Genomic DNA, 14,045 nt, shown 5'->3' with positions numbered 1-14,045 from the left:
TAGATTTTATGATAATGGGGTGTATTTCTAAAAGCAATTTTTTTATCCGACTTCCAAGTCATGACCTTGTTAACAATAACAGTCATGAAACATCAATCAATGCAAGTGCCCCTTTAATCTGCCAATTAATTAAACTTTTAATAATTTAATAAAACTTTTTAATGTATACATTTTAAATTAGGCCAATAGTTGCATAGAGCAAAACCACACAATACAAACCTGCATTAAGCAAACTCTGCTGCGAGTATTACTGTCCAACCGTGTTCCTTTCCCTGTCCGTGAATAGAATCCCCCTGTTAATCGATCTTTAAAATAGGATTCATATTCATAAGTTCAAGGTCGCTCCGTGTGACAGGGTTTTCTCTTCATCCTTCTTAAGGCCAGGATTTTTTTTTAAACCATTATACCTGATAAGAAAAATGATGGTTTAATGTTTCACCACCTTTGACACTGATTTACCAAAGGGGGCACTGTATCCTTTGTGGGGAAAGATGTATTATTTTTAAAGATCGAGTGAAGATAGAGGAGACAGATTCTTCTAAAGAGGGCCATAATTTAACCCATGCTACAATAGTAGATGAGCAGCATCTAGACCACTGGATCACACTAGGTCATGTTTAGTGTTGCCTTGTGTAGATTTAAAACAACAAGTAGGCATTTCACAGTGCAGGTTTGTAAGGCACCCACTGATCTTTGTACAACAGAGGTCTCAAACCGGTTCCACGGAGGGACATGTGTCTGCAGGTTTTTGGGTTTTCCTTTAAATTGGTTCCCAGTTCAGACCTAAACAACCAGGTGGGGGTAGAAACGATCCAATTAGTGACCTAATTAGTCAGTTAAGTACATGGTGAGAGCGAAAACCTGCAGACACCCGGCCCTCCGGGGAACCGGTTTGAGACCTCTGGTGTACAACATCACATCACAACATCACAATCATCCAGTCACAGCACCAATAGCTTCTCTTCAGTGGTTTTTAGTGCAATCTAATGTCATACAAAAATATGTCTGTAAACATCTCTTATTATTGCATAACTGTGGTGTTACGTTGCATGTATAATGTAGTCATAATCATCGGAACAACAGCTCATCTTCAACATAACGAACAAACAGTACTGACATGTTATTCTTCAGAGCCATAAATTCTTGATAAACCTTTTTTGGGAAAAAAACAATGAGGGAAACTTTACGTTTATGGTGTTACAGGATCTTTCCACCTTTCCAGAAACTTTATTTTGTTTCACCTGGACCCTCATTATTTTGTTTCCTTCAATACTTTGGTATTACAAAAAAAGTCCACTCACTACATAAAATTGCTTACATAAATGTCTTAACATGCAGGGACACTCCCTGCTGGCTTTGGTTCATCATGTGCTGCCTTATATGTTGGCGGATCCATTTGGCCATTATTCAAGGAGGCACATTTAGCATTGACAGCGCTAGTGGCGTATGCCCGTGTCCTACAGCACCGACGGATTAGTAAACCCGTAGCCAGGATAAATGGGCTGGACATTAGAGAGAATCCACTGAGGAAGAATGCAGCAGTATAGTCACCAGTCCAGTCCACCAACCAGCCTGAAAGCAGAGAGTGAAGAAATAGAGTGAGGCCGGTATTTCATATTTTATTCCCACAGCAGTACCCACACAATTGGGAAGGGCCCAATGGGGAGTGGGGGGCCCCTGCTGCCTAGTAGCAGGTATTACAAGCAGAATTGCAAGTTACTAATATGATTTCACAGACAGAAGATTTCACATGATTTAATAGACCACACACACCCTTTCTGCATGTCTAACCTTATTTACGAAAGGTTATTTCATTCGGTACACGTCATGACACATTTGAGTAGCTGACTACCTAGCTAAGATAGCTTTATTATTAACAATATATTGATGACTCAGTGGTGACTGAAACTGTACATTCACTCGGACGCCAGTGCTTTGGCCAGTGATGCTTATAGACGATTATAAATGTCAGCTGATCAAACGGGGGCCTGTTGAAATCATGATACCCCGTTCAGAATCAAGACAATGCGATACTTAGCTTATGTCCATCGATACTGACACATGTGCATGTAGTGTCTGTGTGTGAGTATTAATTCATCTTCTCACCTCCTACTGGCGGGCTAACCAGATAGGGAATAGCGTGCAGGAAGTTGACCACACCCAGGGCTGAGGAGAGGTATGACGAGCCCACCAAGTCAGACGTCACCACTGGTATGAGGGCAGAGTAGGCGCCGTCAAAATACCCATACAGCATGGAGAAGGGCACCAGCAGGGCGAAGGAGTGCAGCATAGGAATCAGGAGGCAGGACAGACCCTCCATACCAACAGCAAACATGAAGCTCACTTTCCGGTACTCCTTCAGACACCTAGAATATGAGAATTCAGCCTGAACCGTATTAAACACCGCAGAACGTGGCCCACGCGGTACGTGACGAGCCTAATAAAACATATAGCTGAAAGCGTGGTGCATATTTAAAAAAGCCAAACTGTTCAATATGTGACTTACTTCCGGTCAGTGAGCCAGCCGAAGGTGATGTTTCCCACTATTCCGGTGACACCCAGGATGGACATGACGAAGGCAGCCTGCTGGTGGTCCACCCCCACACTTAGAGCGTAGGGCACCAGGTAGACAAAAGGCACACTACAGCCATATGCCAGGAACAGGAAAGACACAGACAGCAGCATGAAGTCGGGCATCAGAAGGAATCTGAACTCCATTGCCAGGGAACCAATTGGCTCAGGAGTCACCCGGCCAGACAGAATCTTAGCATCTGTCAACTTCTTATCTGCTAGTTTGGCATCGGCAACCTTTGTGTCCAAAGTCTTAACATCAGCTAGCTGGCTATGGATGACAAGGTTCTCCAATAGTTTAATTTCCTTTAGTTTCCTGTTGGCAAGTGTTTGATCAGTAAGTGTAATCTCTTCAAGAATTGTCTCTGTTAGCATGTTATTTACGTTCACAACCATGCCCTCAACTATCGTCATGTCTGCTAGCCTTGAATCAGCCAGTTGTACATTTGCAAGGAGTGCCTCTGCTAGTTTCACTTCAGTTTTTTTCGTTTCGGTAAGTTTAGTTGTTTTAAGCGTCAAATCTGTCTTGGGGTCCAGTGATCTTAATCCTGGAAGTGTTGCATCCATTACCTTCCCATTAATTAGCTGCAACTCTGCTAGCTTGGCATCCAAAGGTTTCATAGCATATCCACTCTCAAGCTTGTGCAGCTTCTGACTTCCCCTCTTAGGTACCAGGGGCCTCATGAGGGCCCCACAGACACACAGGTTGGACACAAACCCTCCCAGAATCAGCAAGGCCCCTCTCCATGAATAGTGTTCAATCAGGAGCTGCACAGCAGGTGCTAAAATGAAGGTCCCAATCCCACTCCCAGACATCGCAATCCCATAGGCTAGTGCTTTCCTCTCGTTGAAATAGGACCCAACCATGGCCACCGCTGGGGTGTAGCTGAGGGCAAATCCTAACCCTTGGAGGAGAGAGCATGGGACAGAGTCACGACAATCAGATTCAGTTATGTTATCAAAAAGCTGCCCTTATTACATAACCCTTGTTCTCTGACAGTATGCATGAACTTTTCATAGTGGGATTCAAGCTCCTAATTACATAAGTCTGAAGTAAGGAATGGCAAACATTTGTTGAAGAAAGACAGGAAGAATGGGGTGCACCCTTAACATGTATATAAACCATGTCCTGCCCTCAACCAATGACCAAGCATGGTTCACTCGCTTGTGTTTAAAAAATGGGAAGTGGACAGAGCCAGGGTTATTTTAATTACCTTGAGTTCTTTTTAAATGTTCCTTCAACTTTCGCAGTGGTATATTGTAAGCAATGGCACAGAATCTGTGGTTAGTATGGATGTTCTAACCGCACATCAGACATTTAAACGGTTAATATGAATGTTCATAACAGGGAGAAGTCCATCCCTTTTGCTGTCCTTGCCTCTCCTCCAAACTCCTCATACAGCATTTTTGCTTATGTGTTTGCTTGATGTGTTGACTTTTTGTTTGGAGGAGAGGAAAGGACAGCAAAAGAGATGGGCAACTCCCTGCTTCTCAACACTAATTATAAAAGTAGCCTAGATCATGATGCACAGCAGATGTCTTTAAGGAGAGTGAAAAATGTAATGTCACAAACAAGATGATGATCAGATTGAATGTACGCTAGCACTTAGTCCATTGTATTATTTTACATAATGCTGAGTTTGTCTTTAAATGCACTATCGGCCTGGTGTATCACAGGCTGTCACTTAAATGGTCTTGGGTGTAAAATCTAAAAGCATAATGAAAGCGCAGAAACAGGAATTCCGCCAGATGTGCATCATCTTTGTGAAACTTAGTGATTGGTTCACCCAAGTGAGCGTGTCCTGTGTGAAACATCACCTCAGCATTACGATTAGGTTTATACTTAGGGACTGGTCGTTCTTTTATGACATGGGTTATCTGGGGGATAAAGCCCCCTGAAAATATGAAAATGGTTGACCATCCCCTAAGCAAAATATATTTTCACATATAGGCCTACTGTACAAACAACTGACCCAATAAAACTGTAAATATTAGATTATCTATATATTAGCTATATAATGTATTTAAAACGCAGAACATATTCAAAGCTGAAGATTTCATCCTGCCTAAAAATTCAAACCCATATTATAGTTTTTTTTTTTTTTTTTTTCGTTAATTATAATTTTTTTAATTCCCGAGCCTAGCCCAACAACAATATTAGAATTTAAGGCCCAAGCCAGTCGTGTTTGGGTTTGGGCTGAGAATGAACTCCCTACCTCTGGGTCACAATGTCTTCAGCTGCAGTTTAGCTGGCCTCCATGCTACTAGCCTTCCAGATCACCTAACCCTTTTCAGCACGGGTAGGATTTAGGCCTAGCTGAACCTGTTCTGAGTGTGATTTGTCTGCGCAGAGCAAGGCTGTGGCGACCTTCCAACAGTATTTATTTACAGTAAAGTCAGTGACCTGATGTACAATTTCTGCATGGAGATGTGACTCTTCTGTTCTCTTGTCCTGTTCTTTGTCGACCTTTTCCACTATGCGAAGCAATATGTTTTTCATTGACATGGTGCCATTGTTGGGAACAAGCAGTGTCCCTAATAATTGTCTGTATATTAAAACCCTGTTTCCAAAAAAGTTGGGACGCTGTCTAAAATTCAAATAAAAACAGCATGCAATTATGTGCAAATCATTTATCTGTGTATATAAGAGAAAATTGTACAAAGACAACATATTTTAAATGTTGAAACTGAGAAATGTTAAAAATACAGGCACGTTTTGAATTTGATGGCAGCAACGTATTTGAATTCCATAATCGGCGTTCAACATGCAATTTTGAAACCACTCCATTACTACACAACGTTGGAAAAAGGAGCAAAACTCGTAGACATATTGATAGTCTCACCATCCACAAGGACTGTTCTCTACATTCGGTAGCAGCAACTCCTCCAACACATGATTCGTTCTGCTTACTTCTTTCCCCAATGGAACATCTCCCCTCGACTCTAAAAGTCCATTGAATATCTAAAGACAATTTAGAGTGAACAGAAACTTGTAAATTCTTGAGTAGAGAACTTAAGTTAACGATTTCAGTCCTTACCGTAATTCTGCGATGCATTGAGGGTTGTTGTTTTTTAGCAATTTTTGTTGCCTTTTTCCCCCTATGAATTGCGCTATATCTAAGATCTGGATATGCCATGCACAAAGAGGAACTGATCAAATAGCCAATATAAAGTTGATATAGAAATTAGGTTTGTTCCGCCAGTCAATACGTCAGTTTCTAAAGTCTGACAGATAGGCTACTGAAACTGAATCTACTATAAAAATAAATGTAATAAAATAATTTAATTAAAAAATGTATCGACCCTCCCCAAGGGAGGGTCATTTAAATCCTCCCCAAGACTGAAATTGAAAAAGCATGACCCAGCCTGATTTCCTTCCATATCTCGTGTAAAATTCCGATCTCTACCAAAGCCAGAGTCAGAACCTCACTTGCTTTGCAGGACCCATTTCTTTTTCAAATAGTTCTGTGGGAAATTATTCAAAGGTGCTTGCAGGATCTGCCATAACTTTTCATTTGACTTCAGCTGCTTTATGTTCACCAAGGTTGACAGATTTGATATCTAGTTAAAAATGTGTGTTATGATGGACCTCCAACCTTTCAAAGACCGAGCCCACCCCACTGGGTCCCACCTTTCATCATCACAGAGGGGATGTAGGAATAAGGGATTAAGCAGCTCTTTCCAACCTGACAAAGCTCTTTCCAGCTTGTGGACCCCCCTGGTTTTCTACAGGATTTGGGTCAGGGGAATGTATTGGCCATTGCAGAGGCCACATTCTATGTTTAGTGGGCAGCAACTTCCAATAGCGTGTGGTGGAAACTAGATGGAAGAGGGTAAGAAATAATAAAGGTTTTTGCTAGTACTCGTGAAACCACAAGAAAAGGTCCAAAGTCCGATGTTTCAGCTAGTTGTGTTGAAGAGAATGAAGAGTTCTATCCTTCAACAAAGAAGAAAAGTAATACTTGGTAGAATCCGGGTGAGTGGTGCTTTTACTCAGCTCGAGTGTGCAACACTTCTGCCAGTCTTCCTGTCTCAAACTGACGTTTGTAATTTGTAAATAAGGAATTCATACATTTGGTGCTTGAATCCCACTGTGAATTCTAAACAGAGAACTTATATAATTAAAGCAATGTAATGATACAGGGGCTTACCTGTGAGGACCCCCAGCGTGAGGTAGAGGTATTCCAGGCTGGTGGCGAAGGAGCTAAGGATTAGGCCTGTAGAGGACAGGACACCCCCAATGATCACTGTGGCCCTGGTAGAAAGATGGTTCCCAATGAAACTGCCAAGAGGAGCTGAAAAAATATTTGAAAAAACCAATTTGAATTAGTTGGCCTCACATCAACAAAGAAGGTGGTACTGATCATTTTCAATGGATGTACTGTAGTTGGCACACAATTCACTCTAAAACTTGTAGCAGTGGATGTATTATACATATATCCAGTCTAAAACACCAAAGAGCAAAAAACTGAAAGGTCCCCCAAAATATATATTTTTTCAGGTTTTTACACATTTTTGCTAGATTATTAAAAAGAAAAACAGAAATATAACATATTTATTCACAGCCCTTCATTCAGTACTTTGTTGAAGCACCTTTGGCAGCGATTACAGCCATAAGTCTTCTTGGGTATGATGCTACAAGCTTGGCAAACCTGTTTTTGGGGAGTTTCTCCTATTCTTCACTGCAGATCCTCTCAAGCTCTGCTAGATTGGATGTGAAACGCTCCAGACATGTTTAGGTTTCTCCAGAGATGTTCGATTGGGTTCAAGTCCGCACTCACTAGGCCACTAAAGGAAATTAACAGACTTGTCCCAAAGTGTGGTCTTGGCTGTGTGCTTATGGTTGTTGTCATGTTGGAAGGTGAACCTTCACCCCAGAGAAATGAATACCAGGTTTTCATCAAGGATCTGTCTGGACTTTGCTCTGTTCCTCTTTCCCTTGATCCTGACTACTTTCTCAGGCCTTGCCACTGAAAAACATCCCCACAGCATTATGCTGCCACTCCAATATTTCACCAAAAGATGGTATTGGCCAGGTGTTGAGCGATGACTGGTTTCCTCCAGGTGTGTTGTTTGTCCAAAGAGTGCAGAGTTTCATTACTCTGGAGAATCTTGTTTCTCGTGGTCTTAAGTGCCTTTTGACAAACTTCAAGCAGGCTGTCACATGCATTTTATTCCATCTAATTGGTGGAGTGCTGCAGAGATGGTTGTCTTCCTGGATGGTTCTCCAATCTCCACACAGGAACTCTTGATCTTTGTCAGAGTGATCATCAGGTTTTTGGTCACGTCACTGACCAAGGTCCCTCTATCCCGATTGTTCAGTTTGGCCAGGCAGCCAGCTCTAAAAAGAGTGTTGATGGTTCCAAACATGATGAATTATGAACACCACTGTCTTCTTGGGGATCTTCAATACTGCAGATATTTTTTTAGTGCCCTTTCCCCAGATCTGTGCCTTGACACAATCCTGTCTCTGAGCTCAATGGACATTTCCTTCATCCTCATGGCTTGGTTTTTGCTCTGACATGCATTGTCAACTGTGGGACCTTATAAATAGGTGTGTGTTTCAAAATCATGTCCAATAAACTGAATTTACCATGATGGACTACAATCAAGAACATCTTAAGGATGACAAATGGAAACAGGATAAACATGAGCTCAATTACGAGTGTCACAGCAAATAAATTCAGAATACTTTATGGGGTATTGTATGTAGATTGATGGGAGCAAAAAACGATTTAATCGTTTTAAAAGTATTTAAAAGTATCAACAAAATTTTTCAGACAAATCCTTGTATGAGATTGTACATGTTATAAATTGCAATTGATGATGCTGATGATACTTCTAATTTCAACTAATGCAAATAAAACAATAGTTATATTTCAATAACTCAAAAAATATATATATAAAAAAAACATGCACTGAATAGAATAATTATAAATTAGATGACAAAAGAAATACACATTCTTTTTCTGTAAGTTTACATTATACAATGCTTGGGTAAACAGTACATTTTGTAATTAAAGTATTAGACAATCAACAGAACTGCTGCAGAGAATAAATAATAACAAAACGCTTATTCTGACGAAAACACAAACGGTCTGAAATAATCAGCCATTTTAAAACATTTGGCCAATACCAATTATCATCCGATATATTGGTGCATCCCTGTTGTTGATAAAGAAATCTCCTAGACATCGTTGACTCTCTCACCAAAGAGGAAAGTGGTGCAGTCAGCCAATGAGTGGATCCAGGCTGTGCCAGAGTAGTCTTGACCAAAATGCACCTGGAACTCCACAAAGAAGATTGACACACATCTAGAAATAAAAGAAGAAACAACCATGTAAGGTTTCATCACTGACTTTACTGTGCTGGTTTAAGGAATCGGAACACATGCTACAGAACTCTACAGAACAGCCAGACGGTAAACCTTTTATGGAGGCATCTGGAGTAAACAACAAAACAAAAATGATCATGGAACTCATCCACCTGAGCCAAGTGCTGGTTGCAATGCTACCATCTAGCAGACAAAGACGGTAACGGAGTATCACAAGCTAGACAGAAAGACAGATGAATGCTTCATCTCGCAGACCATCGGACTCTTAAAACTATTTGCCAATAGTTCTGCACCATGACTTGTCCCGTAAGGCCGGGTGTTTTGTAAAAGCACTTTGTAACAACTGCTGATGTAAAAAGGGCTCTGTAAATAAATTTGATTGATTGATTGCTCACTCATACACAAATTCCCATTCACCTACACACTCTCAATGGCCACATTCACTCACACAGTCACACTTGTCACACACACACACACACACACACAAACACATTTAGTCCACGCAGCTATACCTTGTACAGATAACAAGAACACAGATAGGTCATTAGGTTCCTCCTAGACAATTCAAACATTCTGCTGTTTCAGAAGAAAACTAAAGAGCCACCTTGTAGGTCACATTGTAACTCAGCAACAGTCTCTGCTCAGCTTCCTGTCCTTTTGTGGGCCTTTGCTCTGCTGCCAGAGTGTCACATATATTATAGTCTGATAACAGACAATATCTGTCCTGTTCTGAAACACACATGGGATAATAGAACACACTAGAGAGATACAGAGATACAACGAGATGTACACACTGAGATAACATGTACCCAGCACAATTATTGCCACACTCTGTATGAGCAAAAAAATGTTTGCTTGGAAAACAATTATTGTTGTTTATCAGCTTGATTTTACACAAAAAAAAGAATATGAATCTAACCTTAAATTAAGTGAAAATTTTACAAAATGATTATACAATATATATTCATATTTTACAATATATATTCCCAAAGACTTGTATAAACATAAAGTATATGTTAATCAGTATATTGTTCATAAGATTTTCTAGGGGTGCCAATAATTGTGGCACGCATATTTTAGAAAAATAAATACATTTGTGATTACAATTTTAAAAAATCACAGCCTTTTTTTTCATATTTTCTTTGGGTACCAATAATTCAGAGGGTACTGTATAGTGATCACATGTAGAGATCACATATTAGAAAATAAAAAAAATCCCAACACTTAAAGTAAATGTATAATCTAAGTAGGCTATATAAATGTTCTTGCTTGAGTGTTTTAAATTGTATAACGTCTGGGTTTTTATATGGCTTTTTTTACACAGCGAAAGCTTATAGCATGTGACCAAAGCACGTGGAAAGTGGAATTTTAATTCTCTCTTAAGCAACCTGGAGAATAAGGAACAGTCAAATGCTGAGGAAAGCAGAAATCACCTACCTACTCAGTAGCACCGTCATAAAACATAGCATTTTACAAGCCGGTAATATTTTTTGGACAACTTTTTTTGATGCAGAATCCATGCAGTCTTGTAACTTCACAATAGCCCTTACATGACAAGTGCCGTTTTTATGCACAAACCATACTTTCTAAAACTAAGGACTCAACAATATCTAACAAACACTGAACAGGCACCAAACTTGTTTTGACTGTCTGTGTGTCTGATTTAAAAGCATGCCTTTTGTAACTCGAGCTGGCAAAAGGCTAAACTAATCCAGTGATTCACTCATCACAACATGGCCACTTGCCAAAGCACTTATTAAAAGGAGATATTGTTAGATCATAACGAATACATGATGCAGCCTGACATGAATGGACCCGATAAGGGGATAACAACAATCAGGACAGGACATCTGATTTACTTTCGGTTGGATAACAATGACAAGCACACACTGTAATATCCCCAAGCTATCTTCACACGAAACAATCCCCACCATGGGAGCCTGTCTACTGCAGCAGCTGTCAGGGCAAAACACATACCTGGCAAATACCCTGTAAAGCGGCCAGAGAGGGGAAAAGACATCCAGAAGCCCTATCACGTCAAAGACAAGCCACGTGAGGAGGGTATTCTTGGAGGACCACCGGACCCTCCCGACAAACACACAAACTCTAAAGACTCACCTAGTGACAGCACGGGTGCAGATGGTGGCTAGAAAGCAGCCAGCGACAATCATCCATCCCCAGTCCCCATCAGGAGGGGCTACTGATGCCCCCCGGGGGCTCTTTCCCACCAGAGCCATACCCTCTGTGCCACCTCGGTGCCGCTCGACTCTCATTCACTATCTTCTCCTTTGGGGCTGCCTCCCGGGCCTTGATGTAGTGTAAATACTGTACGGGTCCTCCAGGAAGAGCACCAATCACAGCTTCACTCCATACAATTTCTTCTTTTCTTCTATGACCGCACAAAGATTGGGAGAGGCTGTTCACTTGAAAACACTGTAAAAACAGAGAGCATTTACATTGTTTTAAAACTGTCTGATATCACATCTTAGTAGTAACTTTGTACCATACACATCTGCCAACAGATGCTTGGTCACAGTACTTTAATGGATCCATGTTTAATGACCAGATTTGTATATGGCATTAATGGCTTAATTTGACTTTAAGAACACAATCATGAAAATAAACTGTATCATTTACAACCACAGAATAAGACCAACACATTTGGAGTAAATCACTTCTGATCTTGAATTCTACATACAATACAAATCTTTATTTTATAGCTGTAGCTTCATCAGCATCTTCAGAAGACAGTTGAAAAACAACTGTTCCATCATGGGCTACCCCAATCCCAGTAGGGTGAAAAGACTTATTGTTGATGCGGAACCTTGCACGGAGACACAGTGTGCAAAATCAAACAAAGGCCAGGATTCTCCTTTCCTGAGTGCTGTCCTCCAGTGTGACAAACAAACAACACAACTTCATGCTATTTGAAAAAAAGTGAGTCTCACGTTTCCCTCTTCTCTAGCCTTAGGATTGACCATGCTTTCAAAACTATTATTGTAACCATGTTTCATGGAGATTCGTTAAATTCAAATTTGTCTGAATGAACAGGGTCAACATGATCTGTTCATTTCAATTAACAAACTTAAACAAAACCATAAAAAGTTACCTCCATCTTGGAGTGAGATCTTAGACTAGCCTTGCAAATATGCATACACATCTAATTTCAACAGGTACATCTCTGTCGGAATGCCATTTGTGCTCTATTTATCAATGCATGTGTAACAACATAAGCATTACTAAACTTAAAAAAGCCTGATGTAGCTAACAAACACTTAACTTTTATGGAGACCAAATTAAACATTGACCACAATGGAAAATACACTGATTTTGTTGGCAATAAATGAATAAATAAATGTATCATCACCTGCTGGAGAAGATAGATTTTCGGCCAAGTTGGATCTCACCTGTAGCTTGTTTTTCCTCTACCAGCACTCCTTTTTTTAGGAGGTTTTAAGTTTGGTGATTATCATGACTTTTCTATAGACGATGTGATGAACTGTAATTCAAGTAATCTTTGAAATTACTGAAATGTCATAGATTACCTTAAAGCAAAAAACATAGAGGGAGAGTGGAGTCTTGTAAACAGTGAACTACTGCCATTCAATTGGCTTCCTTTGTATACTGGTAGCTTTTCCATGTGACTCAGTAAAGTCACCGTGCAGTTAGCTGGCACGACACTGCCACTCTTCAAGCCTTTCAACCTATTGGGATGGTTTCCCGATTGACCAGATCAAACCAGTTTAATGCATGTTGGTGACACAACTTCATCTCTGTCTTCAGAGGCATAACAACTATCCCACTCAGGTGAAGGAAATGTAAAAAGGTTATTAAAAAAATAAACAGATTTGAGGCTTTTAATGATGGTCAACTTATATTATGTTCTGCAGTATAATGCATTATATACTGTATATTCTGTAACTGCAAGTCATGTTGAGGTATAGGTTTACCACAGAGAAGTAGGCTTAAATCATTTGACCGTTAACACCATCCCTAATAACTTCCCCCTCATCAATGGACTTGTGCCTGTCTCACATTAAAACACTTTTAAGGGAAGGGACATGATTTACATACAGACATTGTGTGCTACACCCACAAAGGAGGTTGTATTTTGTATGTAAAGTACCTTTTTCAACTTTTTTTTTTAGATGTTATACGGCCTACTTTTGGAACAAAACTGAGAAAGGGGGTACATTCATGACATCTAAGAACCCCTTCAAACAAAAACATGTTTTGCAAATTTACAGCTTGTGTACATAAAATTAAATTCTAAGAGCAGAATTTAAACAAACTGACCTCTCATGTTCTCGTATGTAATGGCCTACAGTACAGGCTACATACATCAACCGGGCCCACACAATACGTTTTTTAAGTGATTTAACGACATGTAGGCCTATATTCGAAGTGTTTCTGCAAGTCACAGAGTATGTAACTGTGCAACTATGATCGAACAAAATTAGACAGTTTAACAATACTTACATTAATGCCCACGACTACCGGTATCGCGTCTGCCACTTCCACTCATTACAGTAAATTCCCTCACGTGAGGTATTGTAATTTCCACGTTTTTATAGCGCCTTTTGTGCACAGCGGTCCCCATCATTCTGCGACTCATTCTACGCAGCTTCAACGGGGGAGTGATCAGTCGCCCCTCCTCCTGACAAACACCAAGCCCCCTGGAATTAATCTCATTACGCACATTTACTGTGTAGTCTACACACTCTGGTCCACTTTCTGCTTACGAGAACACGAAACGTATTTCTAATGTATTCTGTCACTCATCCACCCATCATAATGAGCTACTGTTTTTGAGGGTGTTTATCATTGTTGTGGTCACTATGTTTAGAAAACATTTCCTAGGCAAATCTAAAGCATTCGTTTCATTGAGACTATTGAGACTACATCAATTGTCTTAAATAGAATGTCATTGATATTAACTTAAAACAATAGTTAAATACAATTTTCGATTCTCGATAGCAACTAAAACTGGTTGGGCAAAGGAAACACATGCGTCCGCTGGGATTTGGGCCAGACCATTGGCCTGCAACGCTATTACACACTGACGATGTTGTTTTCCTGGTGAACTACGTTGAAGTGCTGGTGGAGACAGTAAGGTTTCCGTGCCAGTGTGAAATGTTTA

General features: G+C 40.2%; 1 protein-coding gene across 3 annotated transcripts; it reads right to left on the bottom strand.

Annotated features, from left to right (window-relative positions):
• Window positions 1-70: 70 nt before the first annotated feature.
• LOC105021446 (monocarboxylate transporter 12-B) lies at window positions 71-13,548 on the bottom strand. 3 transcript variants are annotated; one of them, XM_020047110.2, is made up of 8 exons: window positions 13,385-13,548; window positions 11,024-11,338; window positions 8,782-8,885; window positions 6,723-6,866; window positions 2,507-3,476; window positions 2,107-2,366; window positions 1,319-1,572; window positions 71-272 (listed from the first exon to the last, which is right to left on the bottom strand). In XM_020047110.2, exons 2-7 carry the CDS (start codon window positions 11,176-11,178, stop codon window positions 1,328-1,330), a joined length of 1,878 nt encoding a protein of 625 aa, XP_019902669.2. In that variant the 5' UTR covers window positions 11,179-11,338; window positions 13,385-13,548; the 3' UTR covers window positions 71-272; window positions 1,319-1,327. The 3 variants fall into 3 exon arrangements, with proteins under 3 accessions (XP_019902669.2, XP_019902670.2, XP_019902668.2); XM_020047111.2 differs by lacking the exon at window positions 71-272 and adding an exon at window positions 381-407; XM_020047109.2 differs by lacking the exon at window positions 71-272 and having other exon boundaries at window positions 848-1,572.
• Between the last annotated feature and the right edge of the window lie 497 nt (window positions 13,549-14,045).

Source organism: Esox lucius, chromosome 6 (assembly GCF_011004845.1).
Source record: "Esox lucius isolate fEsoLuc1 chromosome 6, fEsoLuc1.pri, whole genome shotgun sequence".
Lineage (NCBI taxonomy): Eukaryota > Metazoa > Chordata > Actinopteri > Esociformes > Esocidae > Esox > Esox lucius.
The sequence above is the reverse complement of the archived record's forward strand: the minus strand, read 5'-3'. Positions and strand labels throughout refer to the sequence as shown.

Coding starts and splice junctions, on each gene's coding strand:
- LOC105021446 (XM_020047110.2), bottom strand. CDS start 11,178: ATGAGAGTCGAGCGGCACCGAGGTGGCACAGAGGGTATGGCTCTGGTG. Junction 6,867..8,781: donor CTGCACCACTTTCCTCTTTG/GTGAGAGAGTCA, acceptor ATATTTTTTCAG/CTCCTCTTGGCAGTTTCATT. Junction 2,367..2,506: donor GGCTGGCTCACTGACCGGAA/GTAAGTCACATA, acceptor CTCATATTCTAG/GTGTCTGAAGGAGTACCGGA.